Here is a 12,434-nt window from a genome sequence, read left to right as displayed (position 1 = left end):
AGCCTAGAACACAGTTTCAAGCCAAACTCTGCTAGATATCACTTATGAGAACTTTGGAAAAATCACTTCATCTCCCTAGCCTTGGTTTTCTCACCTATAAAGTAGAGAGTGGACTGGCTAATTTCTGTGATCTCATCTGACTCTAAACCTGTTGTCTTGTGAAAATAATTTTGCATTTGTACTATTAATTATTTGCACTACTGCTTTAGTATGGTTTTAAGCAATTGCAGATTTTGGTAGGCAGAGAAGTGCAGTAGAAAGAACCCTGTGAAATAAACCCTTGAAGTTGGAGATTGCATTCCAGTGCCTAGTATACTTCCTGGCACATGATTAATCCTTATTTTCTTGTTTGATTGGAGTGTTCTGATCCTGCTCCTTGCTATTGCTTCTTTGCACTTGTGTGATATTGATCAGGACTTCATCTCCTATGGCTCATTATGTAAAATGGGGGACTGGATGAGTTTCTAAGGTTTCTTTCAGCTCTTAATCTATCTTCCTATGATCTTCAGTGTAATGAAAATGTACTTTCAAATGTGTGGGTGTAATACCTTTCTTAATATTTATTTTTAGCTTCTTAAGTGGTAGCAGAGATGGAACAGCAAGAATTTGGAAATTTGAGCAGCCAGAATGGAAGAGTATTTTACTGGATATGGCAACAAGATTGTCACGGTAAGTTGGGGTGACTTATTGATCAGATAGAGGAAATGATTGGTTTATAGAGATTATGAATCTGTGTTTTGTTTAAAGGGGTTGGTAGGTACTTTCTTCATAGGCTAGGTTTTTTTAATTATTATATTCATAAATTTGCCAAATAACTGTGATGGATTATAATCAGAATTGGGTGTGATAATAAAAGAAATGTGGGTTTTTTCCCCAATATTTTCTTGGATCTGTGATCGCACCCATTCTGGCATGTCCTCTATGAGGAGATTACAGAATTGCCCTGCATTCTCACCTTCTGATTCTTGTCCATAACTTCCAGAGATCTTCCACAGAGGCTGTGTATTGCTCTACTAAGTCAAATGTCTCTCTCTCTCTTGCTCTCTTGCTCTCATAATCAACAAGCAATATATAGTGGGATTTTGTATTCTTTGTATGTATGTGTCAGTTGTGTGATTCTAAAGATCTGGGAATATTAGTTATGAAAGCCTGTTGTTTTTTTGGTTTGTGTTTTATTGATTTCTGAATCTCTGGCAAGTCTTTTAACCTCACTGGACCTAAGAGGACCCAAGAGGTGTTTTAATCCCAAGTTCAGTTGTCTTTCAGTGTTATTTTCATTCACATTTTTTAGTCACTGTGTATATTGTTTCTTTTTTTATCTTCGCAGGAGTTAATTCAAATCTTCCCACTTAAAATTTTTCTAAATAGCTGTCGTTTTTTATGTCATCAAAACATTCCATTATGTTTACATATCACAGTTTGTTTATCCTCCAATTGGTGGACCCATTTCTGGTTTTAACACACGCAAAAAATTTCTTCTGTGAATAGTTTGGTATATATGGAAGTACCTGCTCTAGTTTTTTTTTTTTTTTTTTGGTTGTTGTTGTTGTTCAGAAATTCACTTGATATGCAGTATAGATTATTCTCATAAAGATACGAAATTAGACGTGTGAACCAGTAGTTACTGGCCTTTTGGGAGTAGTCATATCCATGTGTTTTTTTGTTTTTTTTTTAATACCACTTTTTTGGTAGCTTGCCTTTCCTGGGATACCTTCTTAAAGGTTTCCTTAGTGCTTTTAAGACTGTATCACTTTAAGTACTGGTTTTTAGGATATTTACTTGCTTTGTTCAGTTGTTTTTCCTGACGTAAGTCTTAAGCATGACGGTGGCTTAAGTATCTGAGATTTGGGGGTCCAAATGTAGTAGTTCCACTGTCACTGTTGAAGAAAACAGAACATTATGGAAATGATAATTTGTTGCATCTAATGTTTATTTGTTATCCTCTGACAGTTTATCTGTAAATGATTGTGGAGTGATGTGGCTCAGCTGAGGATTGATTTAGTAATTCTTTAGATTTGTTTCACTTTGCCTGTGTTATAAATAATACTATTCTTTTTTTTTAAATAATACTATTCTTAATCTTTTGCCTTTCTTTATAGTGATTTTGTGTGTGTGCATGTGCGTGTGCGTGTGTGTGTGTAAAGAGAGAGAGAGAATAAGTAGGAAATAATTAACAAAAGGAAGACACTAGAATTAAGAAGGGTTGAAAAAGGCTCCCTGTAAAAGATGGAATTTTAGTTGGTTCACATATCTAATTTCTTTATGAGAATGACCTTATACTGAGTATCAAGAGTATTTCTGAACAAAGAAAGCCAGGGAAGCCAGTAGATGGAGACCATTCCAGGCATGGGGGATAGACAAAGTGCCTACAGACTACAGATAGAGTGTTTTCTTGTGGAACAGCTAGGAAACCAATGCAACTGGATTGAAGAGTGTGTGGCAGGGAGTAAGATGTGAGAAGACTGGAAAAGTAAGAGGAGGCTAGGTTATGAAGGGCTTTCAATGACAGGATTTTGTTTTTGATCCAGGAGTTACTAGGTTTTGCTTTTAGACACATTAATGAAACCATTTCTGCCAACTCCTTTGCCTTTCTGAGGACAACCTGTGAACCAACCTTACATTCAGCTGAAACTTCCTTGTTTATTTCAAGACTATCCATATTAATATGGTTTGGTTCATCTGTTATTAAGCGTTATTTTGTCATTGCACAAATCTTAATATTCAATTAGTAAAGACATTAATTGCCTACTATATACCAGGCACTGTGTTAGGCACTGGGGGTAAAAAAACAAAATATGAAGGTGTTCCCCGTCTTCGTGCATCTTGCATTTTACAGGGGGTGTGGGAGGTAACTTATATACAGATTACTCAACGGAGTTGGAAACTCCCAAGTCAGGAAATTCTCCCTATTAATGTAAATCAGCAAATGTTCTTCAGTTTCTTACATTAAAGAGTGAATTGTGGTGTACATATATATCAAAGTAAATTCAAACTAATTTTTTGAGGGGAACTGCTACCAACAAGGAGGAACAAGGAGGTAGCAGTTGAAATAATGGAGCTAGAAATTCCAGGAATGAGGGGTGAGGAAAGAAAACATTTCAGGATAGGGAGGATAGGATAGCCTGTGCAAATGGGTTGGAAGTGAGAGATAGAATGTGATGCTCACAAGGAGATCAGTTTATGTGGAATGTGGAGTGTGGGAGGGCAATAACATGAAGTACGTCTTAAAAGTTAAGTTGATACCCCTAGGTTGGAACTACATTGTGAAGGACTTTGCATACAGAGGAATTTATATTCAGTCCTAGAAGCAATAGGAAGTCACTGAAACTTTTTGGGCAGGGGAGTGACAGGGTTATGCCTGTGCTTGAGGAATATCAATTTGCCAGCTTTGTGGAAGTGAAAAGGCCTTAAGTCCTGGAGTAGTAGACTGTAGAATTAGTTTTGCCATGAGGTAATGAAGACCTGATATAAGGTAGTTAAATTCATATGAGAAACTAGATAGAGTTCACAATACTTGGCAATTGATTTTATACATAGGGCAAGAAAGACTGAAGACTGAAGATGGCTTTGAGAGTCCTCTTGAACTTTTGGCAGCATCTGACATTGTTGATTATTTTGTCCCTATGAATATTCTCCTCTTTAGGTTTTTGTTTGTTTATTTTGACTCCTTGTTCCGTTCTTACCTGTCTTAAGTGCACCATCACTAGTTCATAATCCATGTCATGGCCATTAACTGTGGGTGTCTTCCAAGACACGGTCTTCAGCCCTCTTCTCTTTTCTCTCTATATTTTGTCATTTGGTAATCTTCTAGTTCAGTGATCATCTTCATGCCATTCTTTCCCAGATCTACAAATCTAGCCCCAGTCTTTCTCCCAAGCTCTACTCTCACCTTAACAGCTGTCTTTTAGATATCTCTACATATGGTTATGTGTGTTAAATTCAAAAAGTCCAAACAGAACTTTATATTTACCTACAAGCCTCTCCTTTTCCCAATTTCCCTGTTACTGTTGAAAGGAAAACAGACCTCCTATCTTCCTCTGTTTCTCACTGTCACTCATCCTTCATACATATCTAATCTGTTCCTAAATCCTGTCATTTCTGTCTTCACAAAGTATCTCATATATGTTCCTTTCTCTCTAGTTACTCAGTTACCACCTTGGTTCAGGCCTTTTTCACCACTCTTCTGGACAATTCCACTTGGCAGTTAGGCAGCACAAAAAATGGAGCCAGAAAGATCTGAGTTTGAATCTTGCCTCAGACACTAGTTAGATAACCCTGGGCAAGTCACTTAACCTGTATGCATCAGTTTTCTCATCAGTAAAATGTGGATAATGATAGCACCTGCCTCACAGGATTACTGTGAGGATGATATGAAATAACATATAAAATGCTTTGCAAGCCTTAAAGCACCACATACTATTTGTCTGAAACTTGTTCACTGACTGGTTATTAAAGCATGTTCTACTTTTCCATGAAGGTTCTGAGCTTAAGACATGATAGTAGCATCTGATCGTAATTTCACTGGGGACTAGACACCTTTAAACTGTGGAACAAAGGCACAAGTAATTTTTCTCAAAAAATTAAGTGTTTCCCAGCAATTCATAGCTTCATCAATAAAAGACTCATTGAAACATCCTAAGGCCATTCCCATCAGTGTAAAGCACCCCACCCTTTCCAATGTGCTATATGAAATGGCTCTTCAATAACTGACATACATGCTGTCATTTTAGGTCTTTTACATTCTCACTACTTCCTTCTCCTTGCACTCACTGAGACCTTGCTCTCTCCTGATGAAGGTTTCCCTGGCCACCTTTTCCAGCATTAGCTTCACCTTCACACACCCCTTTCCACTTGTCCTCCCCCTCCCCCACCAATCACTGGTTGTGGTGTGAGTTGGAGTACTGCTTGCTCCTCAACTTCCAGGCTTTGACCTCTCACCAACACTCAGTAACCACTTCTCCTTTGAGGTTCATTCGGTCTATATCATCCAGTCAAGATTCTGGTAGCTGTTTATCTGCCAGCCTCTGCATGATACTCTCAATGAACTCATGAGTTCAGTTCCTGGCTCCATAGTCTTTCTCTCCTACCCAATTACTGTGGTGATGCTCTTTCAGTCACCTCAGTTTCCTCATTTCCCATGTACTTCCCCTCAGCTGCGCAGAGTTGATCTTAGCCTTTTGCCTTGCTGTCACTCACAAATGTGTTTCACATGTTCATGAACTCTGAAATTCCCTTCTTTGATCACAATCTTTGTCTTTCCACCTCTCCCGTTGCCTTGCAAGCCCTATCCCTGTTCTTGGTTCTCATCATGACCTCCAATCTCTCCCTAACCCACTTCTTTTCCAAACCATCACAGCTGCACTGCCTACAGTCTCTTCCCTTCCTCATCTTAACCCCTTTGTGAACCTGCCACATGTCAGCCTTGCCATCCACTTCCTTTGTTCCCTACTCATGTGTTGCTGAATGAAGAAATCATGCTGCCTGAATCCATTACAGCTTTCTGTTACATAATCTCAACTGGGCCCTTACTGTAGTACATTTTCCCAACCAGTTTATGATTCTCCTGCTGACTGGAGCAATTTCTCTGATCTTTCTCATTCCTCCTATGACTCTCCCTCCACCCACCCTCTCAGCTAAGAACCCTGCCTCTTATTTCATTGGAAAATTGTGGTCATTTGCCAAGCTGCTTCATCTCTCCTCCTCATCTCCCATCTCTCAGATACTTTCTACCACTCTCTCTATCAGTCCTGGTTCACATGAAGCAATGACTCTTCTCCTTGCAAAGGCTAAGCCTTCTACATACACAGGTGAGGCCATTTTCATCTTTACTAACACAATCCCCTCTTCACCCAACCCCTTCATCCTATCTCATTGATCTTCAATCTCTCACTGCCTATTGGTTGCTTCTCTACTGCCCACAAACATACTCGCATCTCCCCTCTCTTCAAAAAACCCTCACTTAATCCATGATATTATCCTATTCCTCTCTTCCCTTTCATGGCTACTGTCAGTGTCTCTCCTTTCTTTCCTGTCTCTTAACTCTCTGAAGTTGCCTTCTGACCTCATCATTCATTCTCCAAACTGTTCTCTCCAAATTTACCACTAATATATCTTGATTAAATCCAATCTAAAGTCCTTTTCTTAATCCTAATCCTTTCTTTAGCATTGTTGATAACCCTCATGTCTTTGATACTTTCTTCTCTAGGTTTTTGTAATACTTCATTCTCTTGGTTCCTACCAGACTGCTGTCTTCATCCAGTTCATATCTAGTAACTGGGATATAGCTACAGGACTCTATCCTGGACTTTCTTCCCTTCTCCTTCTATACTGCTTCTCTTGGTGATCTCATAAGCATTTTGTGGCGGTGATTCTTAGATTTATTTATCTGGTCCTAACCTATCTGATGGCCTCCAGACTTGCATATCCAACTGCCTATTCACCATCTAAAACTGGGTGCCTTATAGCGTTCTTTTCAGTTTATACAAAACTGAACCCTGTCTTTCCCCCAATATTCACCTTTTCCAACCTTACCTGTTACTGTGGAGGGCTCCATCATCTTTTCAGTCACCTAGGCTTGTCTTTCTCTTCTCTGCTTGATCATCTTACATAGCTAATCATTTGTCAAGTCATGCCCCCTTCTCTCCTCTGAAACTTTAACCACCTTGGTTCTGGCTCTCAGACATGGACTTTTTCAGTAGCCTACTGATTTGACTCGCTGTTTCAAATCTCTCCCCCCGAATGTTCCCCTTAGTTCATTTTCGGAAATTCTGGTGTAAGCATGGCATGCCTTTTTAGTAAACTACAATGGCTCCTTTTTGCCTCTGAGATCAAATAGATAATCTTCTCTTTGTCTTTAAAGCCCTCCATAACCTCTTCACTGCCTACCTTTCTAGTCTCAGTTTTCCTCATTAAGCCTTTCCCTGATTTTTATTTTAATACCTTCCCTTTGAGATTACCCCTAATTTGTCCTTTATATGCTTTTTTTGTTTGTAGTTATTTCCATCTTGTCTTCCTTAGTAGACTGTGAGCTCCTTGACAGAAGGGACAGCTTTTTTTTTCTTTCTTTGTATCCCCAGACCTTAGCACAAGTGCCTGGCACATAGTAGTGGCTTAAGAAATGCCAGCTAACTTATTGACTGACAAAATATAAGCTCTTTGAGGCCAGAGACTTCATAGTAAACACTTAGAAATTCTTTTTCATTGTTTAGAAGGATGGTTTAGAATGAAGAAAGAATATTCTCTGCTGAAATCTTGTTCATTAGATTGGTTGGCTCTAGGAGAAAAAGAACGAATTCCATTTTGTATTATGTTGAAATTCCTATGTCATATACCTGCAGTTAGATTAATCATTATATATAATCTAAAAACTGTTTCTTGATACACTCTATTCCCACCCAGTCCTCTTTGTTTTCTTCTTTTACCACCAAAGGGTTAGGAAGATGATTTTAGTTTTTCTTCATTTCCTTGGTTGCTGAGGCCATTAAATTCTATCATGTCGTATACAGCCTTCTAGTAATGACCCTCTCAGTTATCCTAAAAAGGCAAACAATGTTTCCAAGGATGTACTTGTGTCCTTTCCGTCAAGGTTCAGTAGAACCTGCCGTAGCTAGGGTCAGTGTCACCTCCATTGTGCTGTGAGTCATCACAGTAGGATTTTCGAAGAGGAATAGAACTGATTTTTTTTTCCCCTAAGCATATATTAGCTTTGTAGCTAAAATTTCATTGGTGTTTAGGCAATTGCCCCATGCAGACTGTGTTGCAGATAAAAAGCAGTTTGCAATTTTGTTGCCACTTGTTTCTTGCCCTCGTTATGTCTGGGCATTTTACGTGCTGCCTGTATAATGTTGGAGGAAGTCTTGCACATTTTTATCTCAACTGGTTCTCTAATTCCTCAAGACCATCTCTTTACTCCTCCTTGACTGATCCTCCCTAATCTGGTCACACTCCCCACAGGGTTTGGTTTATTTTTTTTTATGCCTTCTGTTTTTTTCTGAATTGTCTCATAACATCATCCTCTTCTCACTCCTTGCCCCCTATACTCCAATCAGACAGTTTTGCCTCAGTGCTTTACTGAGAAAATAGTTTATTTGTTGAGAGCTCCCACTTCTTCACCATGCTGTATCTCAGAAAATACTTTTACATCATTCCTCACTGTTTTTCTCTTTTTGGATAATATACAAATAACATACACAATAATCCATAACAAAATATATAAAAATAAAATATAAATAATATATGTATAATAAAAGTGATGTCTTTACTCTTCACCAGGGCCAGCTTCTTGTACCTTTTTCATCCTCTCCAGTCTATTCTAGCAGATTGCCCTCTAAAACCCGTGTTTCTTTCTAATTTTCTTATAGCTGTGGAGGACACCACTATCCTTCCATTCAATCAGGTTCTCAATTTTTGTATCCTCCTTGACTTTTCAAGTGTCTTTGAATCTATATATCTAATTGCCAAGTTTTGTTGATTAAATTCATGATATCCCTCTTATCCATACATGTTTCTCACCCTAGTTTAGGCCTGCATTACCTTTTACCTAGACTATTGGAATAGTTTCCTAATACCTCTATTTTCTCAAATCTCTCCCCACTTAAATCCATCCCATACATAGTTGTCAAAATGACTTTCTTATTAAAGCACCGATTTGACTATGTCTCCTCAATAAACTATTGCTAGAGTGACTTTATTTCCTCCCAAATAATATACAAATGTATTTTTATCATTTACTTCAAAGTCTTTTATAATCTGTCTCCATCCTGCCTTATATTCTATTAAACATTGTTGAACTAATCAATGAATGAATGCTTTTTTTTTTTTTAATTTTGGAGGGGGGAAGGCAGGGCAACTGGGGTTAAGTGAGTTGCCCAAGGTCACACAGCTAGTACATGTGTCAGGTGTCTGAGAACAGATTTGAACTCAGGTCCTCCTGACTCCAGGGCCAGTGCTCTACTCACTGCTCCATCTAGCTGCCCATATTACAGCCTTTTATTCCTTTGATTTTTAAATATTTTTAACATTTCAATTTGTTAATTTAACTGCCCTTGAATGAATTCTTAAAATGCATTTCTTAAACTTTTATTCTTGTGCTAAGTTCGGTGATACAAATAGAAAGATTAAAAAGACATTCTTTGCTCTCAAGGAGTTCACATTTTAAAGGGGGGAGACAACATGTGGAAGTTTTCAGCTGCAAGTCAGATGGAATGGTCCCATGGTACTGCCTCTTCTTTAATGACATTTCCACCAATAAAATGATGTTAGTTTCTGATGTTGAACTATTTGGTTGTGTCAAGGACTTTGGGGAGAACTTTTTGTTTTCCTGATCTTTAGCAGCTTTAGCACCTATAGGAGTAGTTGCTGGGCTGTATTTCCACAAGATGCTAGCTATGGCTACTGTTCTGGAAGCATTACTATTCTCAGGACTCTTGATTCGAGGTCCTGGGATGTATTCATCAAGATCTGAGGGAGATGCTCAGTATAGTAGTGGTGAGGTAATGGTGGTAGTTCTACTTGCCTCTTGTCTCTCCCTAACCACCTATTACATGCCAGGCATTGTACTAACAATATGTAATAGTGCTTTCTTGCCTTATTATATATTACTTCGCTTCCCACACTTTATGTTACAGTCATATTGGCCTTTTCTGCTATACCTCCCATGACATCTCATCAGTTTTCCTTGTAACTTTTCACAGACTGTCCTCCATATCTTAAATACACTTCCTTATCACCTCTTTATCTTAGAATCCTTTATTTCATTTCAAACCTCACCTCAAGTTACACATCCTACATGAGACTTCTTCTGATCTCCATTTCCCCCCATGCTGCTAGTGCCTCTCACTACCAATGGCAGTTTGTATCAGATAGGATTTGAAATCAAGTATTCCTGATTCTAAGGCTCCTCCTTTATCCACTGTGCCATGCTGTTGCTCAAGCAAATATTTCAGACTTAAAAAATAAGTATGGTGGTCATTATATTTTCAGGGGCTCAATCTGAGAATCATATCTGTGTTTGACAGTTTTTGGAGTTTTCTTTCTAGTCTTATATTTTGAATATGCTCAGTGCTTGCAGTTTTTAATTTTTTAATGATGGATTTTTTTAATGGAAAAGTAATTTACAGCTATTTATGGTAAGTAAAAGATAGCCAAATATAGAATAATAATGCCTTATTTTTCTGGAATTAACTCATAAATTGCTCTGAAGGAAGTTTTTGCAGGAGTTCCAATTTTGGGCAATGGTAGCATTATTGGAATAATAATCTAAAGTCATGACTCCTTTGAAGGCTAGCACTCATTTGTGAGTAATGCCTGTTGGCTTTTAAAAAGGCTTATCATCACATCATAAAGCTTTTGTTTCCTTTTACCCTGATTTTTGAAGTCCTTCTCTTCTTCATTGTGGTGTGGAGGCAGCTGTCATTTCTTGAAAGTTATGCCAGTGGAACCCAACCTTGTTATCTCTATGCCTAATGAGGCTACTGCTTAGAACTCAGTATACTATGAGGACCATATTCAGTGCCTTTCTAGCATGGTACCTTAGAGATGTATTCCATCAAGTGCTCTCCCATTTATGCATCAAAATTATTTCCTTGAAAAATGTAATAGATTAGCGTATTTGATTTTCAGATTATAAACAGGAAGTGAAGATTAAAACAGGATATATTTGCTAAATGTGTTTCACACTGTTATGCATTATGCAAGAGGTCCAGCGTAGTACCCAAGCTGTAAAGAGGTATTCCTTATGGTTGCTGATGTCTTCTAGATGCTCTTGTTTGTGAATGACTAATGTGCCCTTCCCATTACATTACCCAGGACCCTTCTTGAAAATAACTTCTAGTTGGTTCTTATCTTGGCCATTATCCAGTCTTCACTCTATTCTTCAGTTGCCTCCCTGATGGAAACTCCCTGTTGGTGGCTGTCTTGCTGCCTAAGGTTAGAATGTTATTGACCTGCATACTTTAAACTTCCTTGTGAAGAATGGTGCATGCCCCCTGCAGACCGAGTTAACCTAGTTCTAGGAGAGAGGAATAGCATTAGCCTAGGTGGTACTGCTTCTGATTTGAGAATGTAGTGATCTAGGGATTACGTGTCAATCCTTAAGGAAATGCCCCACTTATGAAGCAAATTTCTGAGATCTACAGCATGCCCCCTCAGTCTCCTTCAGAAATGTAGAAGGTATGCTGATGAATTGCCTTCTTGGCTCAGAAGTAAATATCCTTAGATCTCTGACTAGGGATTTTTCCATTAGGCCCAAGATGGGGGTTTGTGTTGTTCTGTCAGTTCAGGTGGGCTCCTGGGCTACTTTATATGGCAGAGATTAAGCCTGATGTTGGGAAATTTCAAAGCCTTCTCACCCATGATAATACTTTTTAGTCTGGGATAAGAGGGGATGCTATTACTCTTAGAGCTATAAAAAAGTAGTCACTTTTTAAAGGTGTTTTCCACCTGATCAGAGATGAATTTATCTTGATGGAATCTACTGTCTTGCCATCTTCTGCTTTCATAAATCACTGTATGAAAAGGGAGCATCATCTTACTCCTCACTTGAAATAAGACCATTCAGGTATTTCGCCCACTCACATTTGAAGCCAACCCATGTACTCGAGTAGTTCAGGCTTTGACTGAACTTCATGGAGCACATATATTCCTTTTTTTTTTTTCCCCTGAGCCTCTGCTGTGGTGTTCTGGTGAGCTAGACATTATAACATCAGATATTCTGCTAAGGGTTCCCAGTGTGTAAAAAAACAGAGAAGTGGCTGGGTGCTTTAGTGATGAGGTCCCTTTTGGAAACAGTGGTGTTCACTAACCTTAAAATTAGTGGCCTGATACGTGATTCATCTGCCCATATTTATCCCTGGTCCTGGAACTCTGATCATCAGACAGCCCCTGTTGAACTCTGGGGACTTTTAAATTTTATGGACCTTAGCCTAGCACAGTCTTCCTTATGATGGTAGAAATGAGGTGCTAGAGGGAGTTGCAGGGAGAAAATTTGTTTAGGAACACTACCAAGAAGGTATGATGTGGTAAGAAGGAAATTATCTTTGGAATCAGAGGACCTAGATTTGAGCCCTCCCTTTGCTTCCACTTAGTAGTTTTGTGACCTTGAGCAGATAGTATTTATAATTTCTTGTCATTTTATACTTAAAATGAAGATAGTGACTTGCACTACATCTGTCCCCTGCTGCCACTGTTTTGAGGAAAGTGCTTTGTAAAACAAAATCTAGTTATTATTAAATGTTAGCCTTCAAAGAATGTGCTATATAAATTCTAAAAGTGCAATAGTTAGGCTATTTTTTTAAACCAGTTTCTCTTATAATTTAATTGTTACTGTTATCACTATGTCATATTTCTCCAAGGCTGCCAACTATGAAGAAATTTTTTATTGAGGCCCTTCTTGGAGAAAAGCACAGATGACCAAAACCCAGAAAGGAAAAAGGGAA

The 12,434-nt window shown here is 38.5% G+C and overlaps 1 protein-coding gene across 1 annotated transcript in view; it reads left to right on the top strand.

Moving 5' to 3' along the window:
• The window catches only part of BRWD1 (bromodomain and WD repeat domain containing 1), a 150,624-nt gene that overhangs the window by 62,187 nt on the left and 76,003 nt on the right, over positions 1–12,434 (top strand). The window contains exon 13 of the mRNA XM_036747966.1: positions 571–669. Within this exon, the coding sequence (XP_036603861.1) occupies positions 571–669 (99 nt within the window). The remainder of the gene's footprint in view (positions 1–570; positions 670–12,434) is intronic.

Source organism: Trichosurus vulpecula, chromosome 2 (assembly GCF_011100635.1).
Source record: "Trichosurus vulpecula isolate mTriVul1 chromosome 2, mTriVul1.pri, whole genome shotgun sequence".
NCBI lineage: Eukaryota > Metazoa > Chordata > Mammalia > Diprotodontia > Phalangeridae > Trichosurus > Trichosurus vulpecula.
Note: the sequence above shows the minus strand (reverse complement) of the source record. Positions and strands in the feature narration are given on the sequence as shown.